Source organism: Bombus vancouverensis, chromosome 10, assembly GCF_051014615.1.
Source record: "Bombus vancouverensis nearcticus chromosome 10, iyBomVanc1_principal, whole genome shotgun sequence".
Classification (NCBI taxonomy): domain Eukaryota; kingdom Metazoa; phylum Arthropoda; class Insecta; order Hymenoptera; family Apidae; genus Bombus; species Bombus vancouverensis.
In genome coordinates, this window is record NC_134920.1 from 4051778 (window position 1) to 4077095 (window position 25318).

At 34.7% G+C, this 25318-nt stretch overlaps 1 protein-coding gene across 11 annotated transcripts in view; it reads right to left on the reverse strand.

Annotated features, from left to right (window-relative positions):
* Window positions 1-20699, reverse strand: part of LOC117159230 (uncharacterized) — a 391709-nt gene extending 371010 nt beyond the window's left edge. For 8 of the 11 annotated variants that reach the window (XR_004464529.2, XM_076622383.1, XM_033338894.2 and 5 more), the window contains exons 1-2: window positions 20542-20699; window positions 17950-18232 (exon numbers count right to left, since the gene is read on the reverse strand). Coding sequence is in view for 10 of the 11 variants with exons in the window: in XM_076622383.1 (XP_076478498.1) it covers window positions 17950-17990 (41 nt within the window). In the remaining variant the exon portion in view is untranslated. Of the gene's footprint in view, window positions 1-17949; window positions 18233-19223; window positions 19314-20296; window positions 20510-20541 lie in introns of those variants that run through there. The other 3 variants (XM_076622380.1, XM_076622381.1, XM_033338892.2) reach the window with 3 other exon arrangements.
* Window positions 20700-25318: the final 4619 nt, after the last annotated feature.

Genomic DNA, 25318 nt, shown 5'->3' on the forward strand with positions numbered 1-25318 from the left:
ACTTTTGTCTATTTTGATCGTTATTAAGATAGTAGATATACCTGTAGGTATATAAGTATATATATAATATCTATATTTTATTGATGTTGCACACGCATATACATTAAGGGGGCGGGGTTAATTCGTGCGAAAATAAGGCATGTTTTTGTGAATTATTTGTGACGACACAGTTAAAATCTCTTTATTAAAACCAATAGTACATTAAAGTATGACATTCGAAGAATATTGTATAAAATTTTCACGGAGAAATATTAAAAAATACGGCAATGGCAGTAATTATTCGGACGTGTCTCCGAGAAAAATAGAATTGCTCATAACTTGGTGCTGGATCATCTGAAATCAAAAAATCAAAGTTCATTCGTTAGGTAACAGTTTTCCCCAGGTAACGCTGGGAGGGTTTTCGAAATTTCAATTTTTCACTTTTTTGAAACACTTTGAAGGGATAAATTAGCCGATTTTGCGAAAATTTGCGGCTAATTTTCCCTTTAAAGTGTTCCAAAAAAGTGAAAAATTGAAATTTCAAAAAACCCTCCCAGCGTTACCTGGGGAAAACTGTTACCTAACGAATGAACTTTGATTTTTTTATTTCAGATGATCCAGCACCAAGTTATCAGAGGCACCGCAACTCTACCTTTTTTCCGAGACACGTCCGAATAATTGCTGCCATTGCCGTATTTTTTAATATTTCTCCGTGAAAATTTTATACAATATTCTTCGAATGTCATACTTTAATGTACTATTGGTTTTAATAAAGAGATTTTAACTGTGTCGTCACAAATAATTCACAAAAACATGTTTTATTTTGTACGAATTAACCTTACTCCCTCCCCTCCCTCTTAAATACATTACACGTATACATTAATAACATATATTTACAAGTGATTCCATGAGATCTAAGGATTGAAAGACAAGTTGGATCGAAATTCTTTTATCCTAGAATACTTTGTAATTAAAAATCTGTCGAAATAAAGGAAATCAATATTCCTATCCGTGGTACTAATCTCGAATTAATGAGAAAATTAACAAAAGTTCATTGAAGACACAATTAGTAAAATAATTAAAAAATTTTGGCCGGTATTTGCAATTTCCTTCAAGCGAGACACGTTAAACGCGCAAACAGCAATTTCCGATGGTAATAAGTACTATGTAAATCACTTACCACTGAATTTTTCTTCTAACTTGAAATTAGCTTGAAACACGAACTTGTATAAATCAACCAAGAAATGGAAACGTTTGCAGCCGCGTAGTAACCGAGATTCCAGTCGAGCAATAATTACAATAGTTTTCGAATACTCTGGCGGTTTTCTCATGCAACAAAACAGAGCTAGCTTATTTTCAAGCGCCGCAATAACCCGGAATTATGCAATGCACACGCAGCTACCTATGTAAAGTGGAAGAGCGCCATATGCGGAGAGCGCTTACAGGTTGCAGGTGCACCTGTACTGCGGCAATAATTCAATGTATCGAAGCGACCGGGCACGGTGCACAGCTCGAGAGGCATGAACGAACACGAAAGTCGTGGAGAAATGCAGAAATGATAAATTATGTGCAACGATCTCCCCGTTCGAGTTCGTCGTCCATGTCAATTATTTAAGAAACAAAAGTTCTCGCCTGGACGCGACGCGAAAGAAACGAAGAAGGATTTTCGAGTACAGTCGGATTCGCCAGGATGTGCCAAGGCAATAATTCAATTGCCTGCGTTACAGTGGTGCAACCAACGACCCAAAGAGGTGGTAGCCTGGGAGATGGTGAAAAACGCGTAGAGTATACGAAGGCCGAAACTTGCAACATTTCGTTGAGAGTTTCCAACTGAAATAGAGGAAAGTCGCCGAGAAATGATTAAGAAAAGAAAAAGACAAATGGAGATGAAACGTTGCCAAGACCTTTCTACCTACGTACTGTTGCAGTAGAATTCTATGAAGTTTAGCAACGAAGTACAACGATAAAAATGTAATACTAGAATTTGATGTGAAATTTACAATCATTTTAAGGCAAACAACATTTTCATATCTCCAATACTTTTAATATTCTCAAGAATTCTATGAAGAATTTTATGAAGAAGGTGCAATAATACGCATTTAGTACCAAAACCAAATAAAAAAACAGTTTTGGTACGACGAATAACAACGTGACTCAACTTTTTAATCTGTCCTCCGCTAAAAATAAAAAAATCTTACTTATTCCTTGCTTCTCCTGTAGTCATCAAATATTACCAAATTGAAGCATTGGACGAATGCCATATTGGATCGATACCGTAAAACTTAGAGGGAATAATCTTGGAAATATAAAAGTTTAAATATCTAATTCCACTGAGACCACTGAAAATTCCCTTGCTTCGTCGGTAGAGTTACGTACAATGCAAGTAGTCTCCTACACGCGGGAGAATCCGATTCTACAAAACGGATGTACGCAGGACAGGTACCGTTACCTTTTAAAGGCGTATTCATGAGTTACATCGTTTGGAATTGTCGTTCAACGTAACCACCCACCAACAATGCTGCGGTTGCCTGTGCGAAAACGATGTTCCATAGTCCCATGATAATCAATCTACGAACAAGGAAGTCACCGGTGCCCACTTGTATACGATTAAAGCAGAATCTGGCTGTTTTCACGTCATATTTCAGTGACGTATTTAAAAGCAAGCCAACAACGTTCCTGGCCCTCTCTCTCTCTCTCTCTCCCTCCCTCTTTCTCTCTCCCTCCCTCCCGCGCTCACTCTCTCTCTCTCTCTCTCTCTCTCTCTCTCTCTTTCTCTCAGTCGAACGAACGAAAAAGGAAAGGATACTGCCAGCTCATTCTTGAATTCCTACCATTCATCCGGGGAATGTCGTAATCAGTGTTGGGTTCATTCATAAAAATATCAGTGAATGATTTCAACGAAATGATGTGACTGTACCGCAAAGAAATGTGTAGAGGAGGGTTATTTTCTGCGTGCATGTTTTGTGCAAAATTAATCAAAAGGAATTATTATAAAATATTTGTTCAACTTTTTAAATTTCATATTTCGTATTAATCAATGAATATACACCGTTCGGGATAATTAGAGTATCATTACTTTAAACGGTTTGACACAGCAATGTAATATAATATAATAATTCTATCAGTTGTACACAAAAATATTTGCGTATTGTTATATTTATTATAACATTTGCATACTAGTTTAATTAGGTTCGAGTTATTAAATTTCGTACCATTTACCAATATTCTTATGTGACTATAAAAATAAATACTATGAAAATAAAATGTACAGAATATTATCAAAAAAAGCTTCATTGGAAATAGTGAAACAAAGTACGTCCAAATACCTTTGTATCCACTGTATAACGTTTGTACAAGCAAAGAGCATACAACTAGAGAAACAGATGATATCAAAGAAAACGTTACATCAAACTAAGCAAACGATGATTGCACTATGCAATTCCCCAATGATTTCAAAGAACTTATTTTTCGCTGTTTTTTTTTTTCAAGTTACCTAAGAATTACCTTTTTGCTTACATTCTTTGGACACCGTACTAGATAGACAAAACGCTACAACTCCCTGGAGTAAACATACAAGACCGAACCGCGGAAGCGCAAGTAGAATTTCTAGCATCGGAACGCGAACATTCCACATCCTAGAAATGTTGCTGAACCATCGTTCTAAGGCTAGAACTCGCACGAAACTCTGGCAGGTAATCGAGTAGAAACGGAAGTTGGAAACCAGAGCGCGTTTTTCTACGGGGAAAAGAGAAGAACCCGAGACGACGAGGCTCGAAGAAACTCAAGATATCCGGCAGTTTTGTGTGAGAACGTGCAACCCTTATGCAGAATTTTGCATGCGACCCTGTTCGTGATCGCGAGGCTACCTCTATCGACTAAACACGGAACACACTGGCAACCGAACACACTGACCTTTGAGATTCGACCCGCGATGGGAGAGGATACCTACGATTCAAGTCAGCCGAGAAAAGGTGAAAAGAGCAAGAGGATAAGTTCATCCGCGTCCGTAGTCCGCACAAAACAATAGTATCAGGACTATATAACTCCGATGCTCCCCTATTTTGGTTAGATCTGCATGCAATTCGGAATAAAAACTACGCTTCAATATCTATTATGATTATAGATATTTGATTTTATAATCTGGCCAATGTGATGGAGTGTAATTTTAGAACTGTGTAATTACGAGGTTCTTAATTACGAATTTTGCGTAGAATTAACTAATCACGCGTGCTTGTACGTTATAGTTGGAGTAGGTACTAAATATACATATAAATCTCATAATTAAATTTAAATTATACAAAAAATACCTACCGATTCTTGATGTCGCTTGAACAATTCTGTATAGTAGTTTATATTCGAATGTTCGAAGCCAGCCTGAAAATTCGTCGATACGGATATTTAAATTTTACGTTTATTCGTTAAAAATCCAAGATACTTCATTCTCATACGTCTGGAAAATGAAATGCATCTTATGATTTGATAAAATCCTACAACTGGTCATTCTCAGACCGCAATGATACCGCAAGAACAGATGGTATTATGTCGTAACGTGTGAAATGTCCAATTTCTTCAGTTAAGACGAACGTGCTTTCGTTCTTTATGAGACTAAGTTCGCTAATCCAGATACTAAACGTAAAAATAAGAAACGATACAGAAAAAGACTTATGCAAATAAACTATTTAAAAGCCAATGGTCACAACGATTGAAATCCTCATACAGCAGTAACAACACCAGAATTTAGAAGTCTCGCGTAGAGCGTGAATCCAACGTGTCTCGAAGAATTCACCGTGAACATTATGCGGCGCTGGTAGCCGTGCATCGTCGTTCAACAAACGACCAGACGTCGTTAAACCGCTATAAACGCATAGACTCGGGATATACGAGCGTTGGAAGCAAGCCATTAAAGAACGCGCCAACCACGACTCTAACGCGCGCCTCTAAATCCGCGATTCCTTGAAATCTGCGCGGCTCATCTCGCGAATCGAACGCCACGCGTAAATTTTCGGCGAGTAGGTGTGTCGAGTGGACACCACGTTATGTATATACACGTTGCATCGTAATAAGCGGACATCTGTTTCGAGAGTTTGTAACGATAATAGCTACAGGATGATACGTTTTGATAAATGGACGAAATCGAATGTATATCAGTTTCAAAAGATCCTTTGCTCTTTGATGGCGTGATAAAATCACGAGGAATGCAGAAATGGACGATTTAAAAAATAATTATTCTCTGGCCCTCAAGATTTCCTGCGTTTCTATGACATACAAAAATACATATTTTCAATTGTTCACAGAAATTGTTCACAATGCGTGTGATAATATTTAAAGCGTGAAATTTATAACGTTACATTTGATCATCTTTCTGAGTCTCTCTAAGTGTATACTGTTAAAGAATTAATAAAAAAAAGCCTTTTTGCATTTGATATTACGTAATGCGACTTGACTCATTGAAAAGTGTTATTCGATTTTTTGTTCACGAATTGAAGATAAAGAAAAGGAGACGGTTAGCTAGCGTATATAAATAAATTAAATTTTGAATGCGGATATTTATATCCTTCCCTTCCCGCGATATATCTTCCAAAAAAACTTTGAGAAAGAATATTGAAACTGTTGATCGATATTATTAAAGAATTCTCTGGATACAAATAACTGAAGTAAAGAAAATATTTTAAACTTAAATATCAGATGTGTCTCGTGTTCTCAGTTTAACGTAAAACCAGCGGACATTGATTAACCTAAAGGACGCTATCCCTTCTCATTACGATGTTTGACATACCATTTACTATACTGCATCGCTAGTCCGGTAAATTAAATTTCTACCGACGATGAATCTTATCCTATCCCTTCAATAACTTTCTAAAGAAGATTATTTCTTTCAAGCAACCGGCTATGAAAATAGCTTTCTCAGCGCTTGCAAAATCCAAGAGGTCAGAATTCTGTATAAACGGAATTCAGAGGGACCTCCAACTATTTGGCACAGGTGCTGGAATTTCGTGGACGAAGCTATTTCGTGTTCGTATTTTCACCGTGCATTATAGTCCAATGTTATTAACCTGCTCGAATTGCAGAAAACACACCATTATACCATTATTTCAAGTATAAAATAGGATAAAATCGCAGGCAATTTAAAGGAAAATCATTTCAATTCTATTGTTCCAGTACAATACCATTCGAATCTATCCGTACGATCGGGATATCGATCGAAGCAATCGCAGCCTCCTCCAAATCGATCGACTGCTATCATTAATCACACACGTATAACGTACAATATCGTTCAAGAGAATATATTTTATTTATGAAGTTGCAGATGCTTTTACAAATGCTTTTACAAATACCTGCTTTACGATCGTCTAGTATAATAGAATATTTTGACGCGATTACGTTACTTTTTTAAAAACCAATATGCAACGATAAAGCTGGTATTTATAATTTTCAATCCTTGCTGAATTATTTTCTTAACGAAAACGCTTCATCTTCAGATTCTACAATCCTTGAGTCATCAATCAAATCAGGAAGGTTCTTCCAAAGGTAGAAAAACTTCTTACATCGACCTATATACGGTAGTCTTTTAACAATAATTTACATTTATTGTTTCAAGCGTATAGATATTTAATCCGCTATCTTTGTACGAAGATAAAAAGTATTACTCGAATTGCATATTTATTCATCGTTAAGTTGCACAGTTTAGTGAAATTCGAATACCGTTACCATAAATCGATCATAGCATTTGGATGTTTATGAACGGTAGTGTATTATACATATATTACACATATGTTAAATACGGAGAGAAAGAGAGGGGAAACAGACAGAATAGATAAAGAAAAACTGAACGTGTCCCGAAGCCTAACGATCTTTCTACCGAGGTAATTAATCTAACGATACGAATCTCTTTATTTCTCTCTTTCTCTCTCTCTTTCCAACATGGCTTTTTTTCCTATGGACAAACGCTAATTAGAAGCAATATATTACCCACAGTCGCTTATCAACGGAAGAACTTGAATAATTCAAGGCATGATTACCGTCAAGGTGAGCCGGTCGTAGGGTCATTCTTCCATGGTGTCCACGAGCCTCTAGCAATTAAATTTATCCGCCAGAGAAGAGCGAGAGACCGGCTCCTTGCCAAATGAAAAAGCGCTTCTACCGGCGGAATTTGTTTGTTATGCCTGCGTCATCGTGGATGCCAGAACGATAATGGAACTTTGAGACGCCAAAACTCCATCAGCCTCCCTCTTTCAAACGCTCGTACGGATGGTAGAGACTCGATGGCTAACGCTTCGATGTGCTCGAGGTCGCAAAACTCTTCGTCCTTATCAAACCGACCGTGAAAACGGGTCACGGGTTTCAAACGTGACTTTGAGGCTGGTAGACTAGTCACGAGACACTTTAATCGATCTTCCTGCTGTAAAGAATATCGTGTTCGACGAGGTTTTTCGTAACGAGTTTCTACGGTTATGTTCTACTTTTTCACGATTTATATGACGATACATCGATGCACTCTGAATGGATTATCGGCTTAAAGTGCGAGTTTCGAGTTGGTACACCGATCGTGAGACACAGTGACCGATATTTCTGCTGAGAACATTGCGTTTGACGAGGTTCTGGTAATTGCGAGAGAAATATAGTTGCAATGAGATTTTATGGTTTTCCTTCGCTTTTTCACGATTTATATCCAGACTTAATGGATTCTATATGAACCACGAGGCAGTTTCTGTTTTATAGAGAAATAGAGGAGATCATGATGGAAGAAGTGGCAAAGGATTGTGAATGATAAGTTACTTTTAAAAAAAGATCGTTGGAGTCGATACTAACACTGACGATGTCAGAATCGATTACAGCGCTTTAATTATAACATGACAAGGCATGAAATATAAAATAGAAGAGAATCTAATATATCAACTGTGTGACACCGGAGAAATATAAAACAGAAAACACATAATAAACAACTGTATAATATATACAAAAATCAGACCAATTACACTGAGAAATAAGAAATGGTCAGAGATAACAGTAACAACGACGACCGAAAAACAAATATAGGAACTTCGTAAAATGTAAGTAAAATTGGAGAATCTTTATTTTTTATTGGAAAATGTTCTGTATATCAATGAGAACGCTGTAGCACAGAATTTAAGTGCAATTTCCCTTTGTAAATAGTTATTAATAATGCTAAACGATACTGTCACAACATCGCTTCGTTTATGCATACGTTAATGCTACGTTAATGCATAATTTTCCCTCCTGGGAAATTTATTTCTTGGCACTTACAGTGTTTTCTATCAACGTTCTTCAATAAAGATTTAGCTTTACGCAATAAGCTAAGACAGAAACGAAATGTAAAGGGCGGGCACATGCACAAAAAGATTGTAATAGGAATAAGGTTCGGCGCAATAAACAAACACAATATAATAAAAATACAATACAAATACAATGCAAGTACTTTCTGTAATGGATATTCTGGAAGAAACATATATATTTAACGCTTCAATGGATGTATAAAATTCTTAAAATAAAACTCTTTCGATCATTTTTCCAATAAGCCGTATTTTTCGTGCAAACGCTATGCGATTCTAGTTTCACATGAAAAAGCTATTCTCGTGACGTGGTCGAATGTTCGCAGCTCCAAGCCGAGTCGTCGGCACTCTGGTGAGTTTATTGCGCGCCTAGCACCTAGCTGCGTCGGAATTTCGGGTTCCGCCAGAGGAACACGAAATCGCTGCAACCGCTGCTTAGCTTTTGCTATTTTTACTCCTTTTAGTCGGTGCACACGCGCAACCCAACCAGGGTCCCCGCGATTCAGGTTCGCAAAGCTTGCGTGTACTCGAAAAGCTCCGCGAAAGAAGAATGTAAAACCACGATTCACACTGACGCTCTTCAGATTTGTGAAATAAATTAAAAGAAGAAAAGGAAACGAGAAATATTTCTTGTGAGTTAAACTTTTGAACGAGGAAAATAAATCGTTCGTTAATTCTTAATGATGCAGATGTCTATGTTATTCTGTAATTTTATTTACAGTAAGTCAATGTAATATTTCAAAGTGCAAAGATACATAGAATACACATAATATGCAAAATTACATAGGATAACAAAAATGGAATACTAGTCATACTAATCGATAAGCGAAACAAATTCCCAACAAGGAAGATATATTCGTAAAAATATAAAATTACAATTAAAGATACAAAGTAGAAACGTAGTCCAGCGATAATGAAATAAACATTGCCTGTTTTTAAAAAGTTGTTTGTAGGATTAAAGCGTTTTACAACTTCGTTTGACAAAACACGTTCGAAAGCAAGTAAAAGCCAACTCCAAACACGAGTTCGATCACTAGCCCGAATATCAAGCACTGTATAAACACGTCTAGCCGCTGATCAAGCTTCGACTATGATTCTAAAGCGGGTAACCGGAGGAAGAACCGAGGATGGTACTCAGAAAAGTCGAAAATATCCAAACTTTTCAAGCGATGCGAACGTAAAACACGTCGGTATCGCATCTCGTTCCCCGGTTTACGACCGATTACTATCAATGATGATGTTTCAAAGAAAGTATCGACAAATGCGACAAACGTTTCTCATAATTTCACGGTCACCGAAAAGCTTTACGCATTTAAGTATTAGGACACTTACAGAAAACGAATTAAGCCGCAGAGATTACTATTACATTTTTAAGAATTATTATCTCGTTTGGAACCTGATGAGAAAAATCTCATCTTTGAGTATTACAAAATAAAATCTTTTTTTCTTTATTCCTTCAATCATGACATTTGTATCGTAATGTAATTTTTATATTTTACTTGTTCTTATCCGATTCAGATTTTCATTCGAAATTATTCCAACAAAGTTTTAGCATTTATCACTTTTCTCTTTTAAGCTCTTTGTGTTTCAGTTCTCTGGTTTTACACCTTTTACGAATCTTTAAATTACTTTATTTTTAGACAAAGACGTACGTCGTAGGTTAAAGCGTAGGTACGCAACCAGTTTCTTCGAAAAGAAGGATCGATCAAGTATAGGTAAGGTCGACTCTAAAGTTAGATCGACTCTCTGCATAATTTCTGTTCGACGCGAGTTCGCAGAATTGTGTTTGGTTGTTGCTAACCGAACAAATTCCGCTGGATAGGCAACAAAGTTCTACGACTACGACTTGAATATTTCGCATTTCTACCACATATAAAAGACACATTTAAAAGTATGTTATTTCAGAACGTTCTTTTGTTTCTTTTCAACTCACATCAGCTCACAGAAGTGTTCGAATACTCGTAGAATATCTACTACATACCAAATTTGTACCATATATATGTTTGCAGTAAATAGCTCGTAACGTTTATATAAATTTTCAGATTGGTTTCAAATTCGACCAACATAATCACGACAGTCGCGTCTCGTTACTGTGCTAATGAAATTTCAAAATATTCTATCTAACACGTACGATATAACGGTTACAAAAATTTATACATTATTATAGCATTTACATTCATCAACTAGATTTACTCGATTTTGATGATTTCTGAATTTACTTGACCAACTAGATCCAAGCATATTAAATTTCGTATGAGTTAGCAACGCACTCATATCGTTAGGAAAATTTGGCGCTATGAAAAAGAAATGTAGAATCTGACAAAAAAACGATTTATTAATTAATAAGGGTGTGTGGCAATACTTTTTGTAGCCACTGTATATATATGTCGGAGATAAGAGGACACCATTTGCACTAGCCAATGTCTTCTCTATTGCATAACGACGACGTGTAATCCAAACGAAGATTCGCTTTACGCCCCTAACCCTAATTCTAATGTTAACCCGACATATATAAAAGATTTCTATGGGGAGTATTCAAATATTTTCGTAAGCAATTGTATACTTTATACATACAAGTTGCGTAAGTCACGATTAAAAGTTCGATGCCAATAAATCGTCGCTTAAAAACCAATGTCTCGACTATTGGAACATACTAAAGAGGTGAGAAGAGAAGAAAAAGGAGTTTTCGCGACGACTCAGAGTCTCGTGTGACCCAAATACCCAACGGTAAAGCGTTCTCTTTGATGAGAATCGTTATCGAGGCGATCTAGAGGTTTCGGTTTGCTTTCAAAAAATCTGAAGCCACGACGCTTTCCTCGAAAATACGAGGAACGCAACGAAATCGTCGAGTAACCGTGCGGAGGAAGAGCGCATCGTATTTCCACGAGTAAAAACTTTCGACAGGCCAGAAACTCGGTCGGAATTTAGCAGCTCTACTCCGTTCAGTACGATTTCTTGCTCGTTTCCACTTCTAATTGGCGCCGCAAAAGCAGCCCGAGAGGCTGGATTTACCGCTGGAATTTCATCTGTCCATCGTTATGTGCCGACACAATGAAATTCCAACCAAAATCACTGCTTTTCTAATGCATGAATTACTGCGATCCTTTTACATATTTATACATCTTTCAGTCGATTAAAAGTACGCTCGTTCGTTTTTTATGTCTCTTCCAATTAAAATTCAAGATAATTTCTTCCCTATTATTGTACCAAAGATTGATTTAACTAATAATTAACGGCTTTCTCCTGGATATTTCTTTTCGAAATATCACGTCGTTTCATCCGATGCCCATGATCCATCCATTCTCGAGCTATCTTACTTTATTTGCAAGAAGCTGACGAAATTTGAGTGCAACGGAACCCGATTACGATCCTTTCTTATTTTTCGTAGCGTGGCAGCTTATTCTCTTTTTCATGCCGTGCGCGGTCTCTTTAGACTTCTCTGCTCCTCTCGTCTCCTTTCATCCCCCCTTTCTTTCGTTCCTTGCGCATGAAGGCCGGAATATCCGGAAACGAGAGAGGATTTCGCTTGATCGAATTGCACGCTTCTCTCGCGCGACAGATATAATTGTGAATGAGATTACAGCCTCCAGCAAATCCTATTCAACGGTTTCACGTAGCTCCCCGTTTCATGCACTTTTGCGAGATGGATACACCGGCGTCAAGAGAGCAGGGAAAAAAGCTAGCTGATTTTTATCGAGTAACGATGCGTTCGTCCATTATACTCTTTCCAAAAGGCCACCTCTACCGTCTAATTGCAGCTTATTTGACGTCGGGCATGATCCTGTCTCTTTTATTCCTAGCATTTCCTGTTTCTACACAGTTATGCACATAACAACAACATGACGCGTTCAGATGAATTTTATACAGATAAGAATTGTGTCCCTAATTTGGAATACTTCTATCGGATTGAAATAGGAATTATTGCTGTCTTTATTTATTACTTTCTTATCTTTATTTATTAGGCTATCCCTTGACTTGCAAATAGTTTTTAAACGAAACAAGATAGACAGAGAGATATTTTTTATCAGAGAATAATTTCCTCTTTCAACCTTCTAATCAACCTTTTTACAAACTTTATTAAAGTGCAAATGTGAACAATAGCAATGACGATACGCGTCTTCCTGCAAAATATAAATCCACCACGCGTGTGTCTGTCGCGTTGATCAGCAAAAAATCACGCGAATATTTATCTTCTTCAACGAACAGTATTCTCTTCGTTTATATGTATATATCTAAATTTATATTACGACTATGTGATTATCGACATACATATGTAATGTGACATTATTCAAAGCTACTTGCGAAAACTTCAAGGGATCTCGATTAATTCCAACTTCCATTCAGTGGACCAAAGCCAATAAACTCTGTTACACACACGACACGAGAAAAAGCTCCATAAATTATAAAATATCGGGGAAAAGCAGGATGAATTAATTAAATATCCTGGTGCAGCGTTTCGAATGGAAACGCTCGAACGATCGACGCGGAAATTTATAAAAGGAAAGTCCAGCTTGTCCATTTATGTTCACGCGAACAAGCAAAAGGAACGTATTTTGCATGAGATAATCCAAGCGCGCGAAATTGCATTGTTTTTAGAATAACCACAATCCTCTCCCGTACCACCCACTGTCCTTTTCGGTTCATTCCCTCTCTTCTCCCCTAAATTCCCTATAACTGTATCGCATGATACACTCGGCGCATTTCCTGTGGGTAAATTCCTTGACGAACTAGTTTTCAGCTACGTTTGCATTTCGACCGCATCGCGCGCATTTTTTCGCTCGGGAATTCCGCGCACCAGTTAACATTTTGACCGAATAGAAGCTTGATCAGAAGTACCGTTACGAAATTACTCGCCCGACAAATTTATATTGAATGAATCGAGCCGATAAGACTGACGAGAGATCGGTCGTTTTCGATAAGTTGCGGATTAGAAGAGATATAGGTATCCGATATGGATCTATTAAACGAGCAAGACGAGTTAACTCGTCATTTAGATTGCAAATCTTTCGGGTATAATAATTGATTTATTTTATCTTTATTTTTTTACCACTATCATTCCATTTCTGTAAAAAATAAATTATATCGAATTTATGTTTCTGACGACTGAAACCGATCTAATTGAAATCAATTTGTTTTCTCGAATTTTTAATATCGTGATTAGAGAAGTTTATAGAATATAGAAAATTCTAGATAACAGATGATTCGGCTAATGAGTTCATTTCGTCGAGGAAATGCGTGATGAGAATGAGCAAGGGTAAATCGAAATTTATAAGAACGATAGTTTCACGTAGCAGAACGGAATGACAATAACGTATAGGAGAAAGAAGGAAAATAATAATTAAGCTATAGATTCTTACGTATTTATGAGAAATTTGAAAGTACAAAGTTAAGTTTCATCCCTTTAATTGTTTTCACAAGAACATAAATTTCTTTAAATATTCACCGTTGAATAATAACTAAAAGAAAATACATATATAGCAGATAATGTAACGTGCGAGGACGAGATTGAAAAGATAAGGAGACCTCTGTTATCGAAACTAATAAAATAAAATAATGTAGTATTTGACGAATGTTTTACATCTCTCTTTTTTTGACGATACTTACGTAAGTTATTTTGATACCTTGATTTTTGATAACTTGATAGTTGCAACATATTTATATCTATATCTATTCTTCACACAGAAATATTCCTCAACACATTTCGTGCAAAATAAACTGAATATACTTTGGCATAAAAGGTGTGAAATGTATCAAATGTTCGATATACACGAAGCAATCTCTGATTACGCGTAAATGATGATTTTAAATAGTAGATTTTGCTCGTACGAATCATCAGATTACGAATCATAGCCGACATTTAGAAGCGTGTAAGGTCGGTGCAACATTTTATCGCAGGTCGTACTTAAAACACTTGAGATCTATTTTAACAGAACGGAGTTCCGAGCAACACGTTCGAGAGCAAATAAATACGTGCACCTATGTATGTCGACGATTCGTTTCTAAGAGGAAACAAGTGGAAAAGCCGTTTGAATAATCCTCGAGAAGATACGTGAAGAATTCACCGTGCTCGTTACGCTAATAATTTTTAAGGCATGCGATAATTGTTAAGATACACAAAAAACAATCGATATTTTCGAAATATTTGAGAGGATGATGAAAAATACAAACGCAATCTACGAATTAGCCAGAAACAAAACCTAAATAATGTGGCATAGTTAAGCACAGTGTATTGAATTTTAATCCTGAGATGATTTCAATTTCGTTCGTCTATTACGAACTTCAAAAGTCTTTTGAAAGACTTTTAAGAAACACTATTCTCCTCAACTTAAAAGAATTTTGTAATAATAGAAAAACGAGTGGAAGATCGCTGCTCCAATGATCTTCTTCGATTCTACGTAACAAAGGTTAAAAGCTGTCATTATAAAAAAGTTGAATTATACGAAACACTTGAGATAACCTAATTACCTAAGTACAATATCCATACGGTAAAACTTAAAAAATACACATTTCATATTTCTCTTGTATTTTTAAACAACGCCCTGCTTTTACGCCCTGCTTTTCTTCCCACTTTTTTTTACAGTTCTTGCGTTATAATAAGCAAAAATAATTTTTTAAGAATCATCGTTTGATAACAATCATTTCGTTTCAAACCTAATCGACCACAAGTAGTCTAATGAAAATTAATGCAGAGAGACCAGAACGCAGCAGGTGTTATGATAATTCGTTTAAATTAGTCCAGGTAAACATCGGCATGCAAAATTATGCAGGGAGTTAAACCTTCGTCGTGTGAATCGCCGTACACTAGGGATCGCGGTATTATTTACGCCGTTGCAATTATGTTACATTGATCCCGCAACCCTGTTGCCTGTATTATTTTAATTTATTGTGCAAGTATGCACACCGATGTTTATCTGGATTACAGTTCAGTTCCGATAATAATAGATGTAGTTCGTCGTTTGTGCTCTGCTTGTTGAAAGATCTCGTGGAACTCGACGTGCCCACCAGGTATATTTTAATCGATGGAACAAACGAACACATAAAGCGAGTACAAACCGGCGTGGGAGATGAATTAAACCCATTATTAATTTTACAAAAGGTAATTTTTAAAATTGTGTAATCTCATGATTTAACAGAAATTTAACAGAGATAGATATTTATTTTACGATATGGGACATGATTTGTACTCAAATATGGAATATAAATTAAGTTTGAATATTCTAGGTATATACGTGGTTCACTTGTTTGATGGTGCATACATTATCACTACTTACACAGATATTGATAAATTAATTTTAGCCAGCCACTACAGGAATAAAGAAGGATCGACCTACAAAACTTTCAGATAGCCTGAAGGAAGATGCATCAAGAAGTTCGCGTGCCGCATCATAAATATATTGCTGAACTTCGAGCCAAACGTGAGAAGTTTAATTACTTGGCACGATAAATACCAACGAATCGATTATTTTACTACAAACTTTATATTGCTTTCTCCAATTAGTCTAACGTTCGCGTGTGCACAGAAATCCGCCTAATTATTATCTATATTGCCTTCGTTTTACAAACTTTCTCTCCAATTTCAAATTCAATGCCAATTAGCCTAAGCACGAAACATAAAAATTCCAAAATTTTTTCAATCCAGAAAAAACGCAGAGGAAAAGCTACATACACGGCTCCCGTTGTTTCGGTATCGAAACAGGCGAGAAAAATAAAAAAGAAAATTTTCTACATAACGGAAAAATATAACAGGAGAGGATAACGTCAGTTCGCCATTCCGATTCCATTCGAATGAATTTTTCACTCGAAATTAATACCAATCGTTTGTTGAAGTCGTTGCTCCGATAAGCGTCTGTTCTTTTCAAAGCTTTTCGCTCTTATAAAACCTATATACATGTGGCGCGTTCGTCCGACGAATATGATACGAAAAAAAAAACAGGTATATTTGCTTCTACGAACGAAACTGACGAGCACACCGAGTCACAAAGACAACCTCCTTAGGACGTTCCATGAACAGGATACACACAAGGAGATCCACAGTGTAAGAAAAATTCCACGACAAATAACGAAACGTTGGAATTTGTCTTTGATCTCGACTCCATGTCCCGATTATTTTTCTGCCTTTTCGGTAAACCGAATGGTTAGAGGGATTCTGGTTCTTACAACGCTGCCTCTCGTTACCGACCGCATTATTCTATTGTTCCATTGTTCTACTGTGGTTAGTTATAGGTAGCACAGTTATAAATAACGCACTAACAAATTTCTTCGTGCCGTAAATATTGGCACAAATTTACCCGTGTTTTATGGTACACGTATGTACGTGTACAGATATACGTGTAATGTGGCTCACTAATATATTTGAACACTTACCTACCATAAATAATTCTCATCCTATATATTATGGTATATAAAACCTATTCTATGTATATTGTATAGAAAACATTTCATCGTAGTACTGTAATGAGAGACGATTGTCATGATTATGTTGGTAAAGTTTCAAGCCAATCTGAAAGTGTATATAGAAGTTACAAGATATTTATTGCAAACATACATATATTTCAGTAGGTGTCATAGCATATATTGTAATAAACATTGCAAATGTACCCACTCAATATCGAGATTTATTAAGAAATATGATGATTATTTATTATCAATATAACAGCTTATTACATATTAATGAAATTTCAATATGTTTTATGTAACACGCACAGTACATTCATAAAAGGTTTCTATAAATAGATACATATTCGAACAGTTTTATGAGCCACTGTACGTGGTTTTGTGTTCGAAAGTCGACTTTGGATATCTTTCGAGTGCGTGTGTACTGAAATAGCTATGTATACTCAAATAAACTATTAGATAGGTATATCGTAGTTGAATATATTCGCAATATTATTTACATCACTTTTGATATAGAGGTTATGTAGATCGATTGAAACGAAATATAAGAATCGATACTGATAACTAACAAAAAGAAAACGCCGATACCACGGATATATTTGTTAATCATTGATAAGAGTAACGTTAGGTATGACTAGTTTTCGGATGAAATTTGAAGCGCAATTATCGTACAACGACCTCACTTTCGTAATTAAAGTGTCACGTTACGTTGCTCTAACTTTACGCGGCAAGTTCAATGCACCGAACGATACCTCGCGATTATCGATTACCGAACGACGCCAATTTCTCGTATCGTTTCCAAACAAAGCAATTTATCGATATTTCTCCTAGCACATTTTTTATAAATTAGGAAATTAATCGTTAAATAAAATTGTTACTCGTTGAGACGTTTCTTTTTAGTTAATATCTCTTGTTTTGAAGTCAAGTACCACATTGTACATGTTATTTCAAAAGTGACATTTCGGACAAGTTCTTGAGAAAAAGCAACAAATTATTCAGCACTTACAAAAAGGATAAGTTACTAAACACATAACGTTGATAAAATGTATAGATTCTATGGAATAATTGTCAAATATTATTTTTGTAATTTTTCATTCTTAGCCTTTGAAACCCCCCTTTCACCGTTTCAATGTATTTTTTTTTTTTTTTTTGTAAAACAAGCTGTAGAACATTCAAGTGAATCTCTTCATTTTAATACAACTGAATTATTACAAGTCGTAACACTTTTAGGATACATGTACGATGTAGCAGTGAAAAAGAAAGAAAAATGTAAAAGAGCACTCACCTTTTTGATGGCTTCCAGCGCCGCTTCAAAACTCCCAGCATGAGTAAACCGATGTAAACGAGGCCCAAGTGCCAACGGGCTTCCGACTCCCAAGAGCGTATCAACCACCACAACCAAAACCAATCACTACACAACCACCGGTCAATCTCGTCGATCTTTCCGAAAGATCAATCTAGTCACCCGAGTCACACCATGATCGTTCACTATGTAATTTCTTATTTCGCACCGTTATCGGTCTATCGCGAACAGCTCGACACTTGATCAATTGATTCTCACGAATCCGCTGCAAAAAGAGTCAAACAAACTCCCTAATTGGTCTACTGATTCGCGCGGGAAGTTACGCGATTCGCGAGACGATCGAAACAAACTACCAATCGTAGCGCTGCTACCAAAAATCCTATCGACTAATTAGTCGCTTAATTTGAATCAACTACAGTCATAGAATCTATCTCAACTATTTTTTGCCTGTATAAAACCAAATAACATGTTCTTTGGATAACGCGACTTATTAATGCTTCCTTATCGACGTTTGTGTAACTTTTTTCTCGAGTAACTGACGATAAGAAAACTTTCAAGCTCGACTAGCAAAGAACTTCTACAGTCCCTGTGATCCGTTCATGCATAATAAGGTCTTTGCACGTCAATATGGGTGAACGTCCTGCAATTGTATTTCAATGCAAGATACAAAAAAAAATATATTAATAGTGATGATGTGTTAATTTTGAAAAAGAAGTTAAAGAAAAATATTAAAAATGAATAGATTGTATCGATAACATTATTCATTGCCTTATCAATAAACCACTATCAACACGATATGCTTGAAATACTCGATTATAGTTACTCAACCGAAAAATTATAAATTCAAGATAAAATGACATTTCAGAAAAGAGATGTCTCACTGATATGATCTTTCAAAGAACAAGAAATTATTCTTTTTTGGTCAACAAGGCAACAATTTATACATTTATCATGTGTGATCTTTAGCAATTACACAATAAACGCGAGAAATATAGATATCGAAATCAATTAATTATTACTTTCTATTCTTTGGCGAGGAAAACATATTGACAATATGGCTGTCAAACAACGAGAATCTTCGTTACGGTAGACATCTCTACGAACGTCTTACGAGGGATGTCTGCTGTACAGAAGATACGTATGCCACTGATTAATTAGTCGCCAATGATGTCAGCGCTACCTAGGTATTTTTGATTAATCGTTCGTCGCAATAATGAAGCCAATAATTAACTTCGAATTTCCAGAAAAATCTGTACCTGCTCTTGAAATCTTATTCAAGTTTTTTATTTTCATCACGTCTACCACCATTACCACGGTCGAAAAATCGAGACAGCTTCGAGTATAATCTACGTAATGTTGGAGGAACGACAAGAAAACTATGCACTATATATAATAACACTATCCCCACTATAAAGCCTCAAATTTAATTGTATCACACGATTATTCACTGCAAAACACTAATTATAGAACTACGTACATATATCGTCGCATCGGTTCGTTAACAGAGTAAATTCTACAAATCGACCATAAATGGAATACCATTGAATATTCAACCATTTAACAATGAAAAATTTCGTTTTCTTCGTATTCTTCTAATTTAGTTAATAGTCTCTAGAATTTGAACTATTAAATCAACAGAAAAATCTTTTAAAAAAGTGTTAAATCGGCTCTATATCGAATTATGACATTCATGTTAAATATTAGATTGTCCGAAATGTTTCTTTCGTTTTATAACTATAGACGCACAATGTTTTTTGTTTTATATTAGTTTATTGAATTATGCACGAACATAATAATTGAAATAGAACGAAATGGATCATACCTAAATCAATAAAATAATATAAAACAGAAATTGTTGTTCATCTATTGTCACCTTATGAAAGGAAAAAAACATTTCGGACAACCTAATAGTATAGTATTATTAGCTTAATAACCGCTACAAAGAGCTCACTTTTAAAGTTAATTATCTCGATATTTCGAACTAACAACAACAATATAATAACGAGATAATATCGAACACGTTTTTATTTCGCGTACTTATAACGAAAACTGTCATAACCAAAAACACATCAACACAAGTAAGATGTGTTTTAAAGGAAAACTGTGTGCTACTAGTCTGAATGTCGCAGCTCGAACACGTACATAATCGATCGTTGCTTCGTGAACATATGTATCTCTACCAATCGATATTTCAGAGTAATTTAGAGAGCAATACGTATTTACGTTTGTGAAATGTCACTATTCGGAGAATGAATATCGAAGAAGCTTGGATAGGTAAACACAACGAATCGTTCGCGCGAAAACAATACTAGCAAAACAAACCGCTTACGTGTTTCTTACGTGCGTCCAATGAATCACCGTTTCTTTGGAAGCGTCGCAACAAGCAATCTACATACTATCGATTGCTGTACGTCACCACCATAGATCGACGTACACCATGGAATTTTACGCAGATTCACCTACACGAAACAACGATGTTTTCGACTAAAGATCACACTGAATCATAGAAACTGCAGAAACTCGTGAAAATGGTTAGCGACGCTACGAATTTATATGAACGTTATATATACGAACATTTTGGGAATTCGACCCGGTGACCGCGTTCTGGATTAAAGGAAGATGAGGAAACACTGTGGAGGTCGACGACGTATCGACGCGAGTCGCGGAGATGAGACAGCGTCGATCAGGCGGAAATCGCACGCAGAACACACAGACACGAACCGGCTGCGCGCCGAACTCGAACTAAACTAAAGACAGAGATGGCAGACACGCGGTGGTACTCCTTCCCGGCAGCTCGCCGGGCTCCTCGCTTCCCCTACTCCATTGGACTTTCCACAAGCTTCCCCACTCCAACGCGCACGACTCAAGGTACCGCCGCGGCGCCGATACGAAGCGCCACGGGTTACTATGCTGATAATCAATCGCATTAAATTAATCTATGATCGACGGTTTTCTTCGGCATTGAATTTTTGCCGTAAGCATTTGTGCAATTTTAAATATTATATTAAGTAATTATAAATAATTAAAAGTACAAAATACGAAGTGTCTTGATTGTAAAAGGTTATATTTTTAACCTTTTTCTATGTATAAATTAATGTGTAAGTAGATAATTTAAAATTTATAGATTAGAAAATATATTTGTTTAACTTTAATAGAAAGAACTATATTGAGAATTGGACGATTTGCAGAAATAAAGAAGCAGCACCAATATTTAAATTGTATATATTCGAGGAGAAAGGAAGGTATGACTTAAAGATAGATTAAAGGATAGAAAAATTTATTTCTATTAATATTAATGTTGATTAATATTGAAGTGGTATTTGCATCAAAAACACGGTTACATGTTCAACAGCAAAAAAAAAAAAAGGAAAAAATAGCAAGATATAACGCAGCTGATAAAACAGGAAGATTTAAGTGAAATAATATTATGTAAAGTGATTATTTTGAAGTAGAGTGCTAGAGAGATAAAGAAGTATTATAATTTATAAACATGTAAGGTAGGAAGTAAAAGCTTGTCCTGGTGTAACTGTAAGAAAGGTCCCACTATAAATCGCAATTGACACATAATAATATGCACGCGCAACAAATTTTTCATAGTTCGCAATGAAACTGTTTCAGTAAGTATTTTATAAGCAGTATAATATTTTAGATTATGTTATATTATATTACGTTATGTAGTATAACATTATATAGTATTACGTTATAACGATTTACGTTATATAGTAACACGTCATAACGTTTTAAGTTCTATAGTATTACATTATAGCGTTTTACGTTATATAGTACTGCGTTATGCATTATTACGATATAACGTACTACAGTATATAGTAATACGTTATAAAGTATTACGGTATTTGGTATTACGTTGTACATTATAGAATACGTTGTAGTATAACGTTATAACGTATTACGGTATATAGTATTACAATATATAGTATTACCGTCTAACGTATTACGGTATATAGTATTTCGCTACATACTCGTACGAGATATAGAATTACGATTTAACGAATTACGGTATATAGCAATACGTTATATAGCATTACCGTCTAACGTATTGCAGTATACACAATTACGTTATATAGTATTTCGTTATATACTATCACGTTCTTACGCATTACGATATATAGTATAACTTTATAGAGTATTACGATATTCAGGATTAAGTTACATAGTATTACGGCATATAGAATTACGATATATGGTACTACGTAATAGCGCATTACGATATATAGTATTACGTGATATAATATTACGGTATATTCTATTACGTTATATAGTATTACGTTATAAATTATTATCTTATATAGTATTACGTTATACAGTATTACGTCATATAGCGTTACGGTTTGCCATAATACGTTACATAGCAATACGGTATATAGAATTGCATTATATAGCATTGCGATGTACAGTACTACGTTATAACGTATTACGGTATATAGTATTACGTAGTCCGATACTACGTGAGAACAGATTGCGATATATAGTATTATGTTATGAAGAACTACGTTATAACCTATTACGGTATATTTCATTATGTCATGCTGTATTACGTTATAACGTATTGCGGTATATAGCATTACGTTATATAGTATTACGTTATATAGTATTCCGTAACATAGTGTTACATTACAACGTAATACGTTATTTCGTTATATAGCATAACGTTATATAGCATTACGTAATGTAGCATTACTTTATATAGTAAAACGTAGTATAGTATTACGTTATACGGTATAACGCTATAACGTATTATGTTATATGGTATAACGTAGTAACGCATTACGTTCTATAGACTAACGTTCTATGGTATAACGTTATAACGTATTACGTTATATGGTACAACGTTATAACGTATTATGTTATATGGTATAACGTTATAACGTATTACGTTATATAAAATATCTTTATATGGTACAAAGTTATAACGTATTACGATATATAAAATATCTTTATATGGCATAACGTTATAACGTATTACGTTATATAAAATATCGTTATATGATATAACGTTATAACGTATTACGTTATGTGGTATAACGTTATAGCGTATTACGTTATATAAAATAGCGTTATATGGTATAACGTTATAACGTATTACGTTATATCGAATAACGTTATATCGCATTACGTTATATGGAATAACGTTATAACGTATTATGTTATATACAATAACGACATAACGTACGACGTTATATGGTATAACGTTATAACGTATTACGTTATACGGTATAACGTTATAACGTATTACGTTATTTGGAATAACGTTATAACGTATTATGTTATATAAAATAACGTCGTAACGTAATACGTTACGTGGTATAACGTTATAACGTATTACGTTATATGAAATATCGTTATATGGTATAACATGATAACGTTATAACGTATTACGTTATATAACATAACGTTATAACGTATTACGATATATGGAATAACGCTGTAACGTATTATGTTATATACAATATCGTCATAACGTACTACGTTATATGGTATAACGTTATAACGTCTTACGTTATATGGTATAAGGTTATAACGTATTACGTTATATGGTATAACGTTATAACGTATTATGTTATATACAATAACGACATAACGTACGACGTTATATGGTATAACGTTATAACGTACTACGTTATATGGTATAACGTAATAACGTATTACGTTATATGGTATAACGTTATAACGTATTATGTTATATACAATAACGTCATAACGTACTACGTTATATGGTATAACGTTATAACGTATTACGTTATATGGAATAACGTTATAACGTATTATGTTATATACAATAACGTCATAACGTACTACGTTATATGGTATAACGATGTAACGTATTACGATATATGGAATAACGTTGTAACGTATTATGTTATATACAATATCGTCATAACGTACTACGTTATATGGTATAACGTTATAACATATTACGTTATATGGTATAAGGTTATAACGTATTACGTTATATGGTATAACGTTATAACGTATTACGTTATTTGGAATAACGTTATAACGTATTATGCTATATACAATAACGTCATAACGTACTACGTTATATGGTATAACGTTATAAAGTATTACGTTATATCGAATAACGTTATAACGTATTATGTTATATACAATAACGTCATAACGTACTACGTTATATGGTATAACGTTATAACGTATTACGTTATATGGAATAACGTTATAACGTATTATGTTATATACAATAACGTCATAACGTACTACGTTATATGGTATAACGATGTAACGTATTACGTTATATGGAATAACGTTATAACGTATTATGTTATATACAATAACGTCATAACGTACTACGTTATATGGTATAACGTTATAACGTATTACGTTATATCGAATAACGTTATAACGTATTACGTTATATGGTATAACGTTATAACGTATTACGCTATATATAATATCGTTATATGGTATAACGTTATAACGTATTACGTTATATGGTATAACGTTATAACGTATTACGTTATACGGTATAACGTTATAACGTATTACGTTATTTGGAATGACGTTATAACGTATTATGTTATATAAAATAACTTCGTAACGTAATACGTTACGTGGTATAACGTTATAACGTATTACGTTATATGAAATATCGTTATATGGTATAACATGATAACGTTATAACGTATTATGTTATATAACATAACGTTATAACGTATTACGATATATGGAATAACGTTGTAACGTATTATGTTATATACAATATCGTCATAACGTACTACGTTATATGGTATAACGTTATAACGTTATAACGTGTTACGTTATTTGGAATAACGTTATAACGTATTATGTTATATAAAATAACGTCGTAACGTAATACCTTACGTGGTATAACGTTATAACGTATTACGTTATATGAAATATCGTTATATGGTATAACATGATAACGTTATAACGTATTATGTTATATAACATAACGTTATAAAGTTCTACGGTATATGGCATAACGTTATAGCGTATTACGTTATAAAAAATATCGTTATATGGTATAACGTTATATCGCATTACTTTATATGATATAACGTTATAACGTATTACGTTATATGGTATAACGTTATAACGTATTACGTTATTTGGAATAACGTTATAACGTATTATGCTATATACAATAACGTCATAACGTACTACGTTATATGGTATAACGTTATAACGTATTACGTTATATCGAATAACGTTATAACGTATTACGTTATATGGTATAACGTTATAACGTATTACGCTATATATAATATCGTTATATGGTATAACGTTATAACGAATTACGTTATATGGTATAACGTTACAACGTATTACGTTATATCGAATAACGTTATAACGT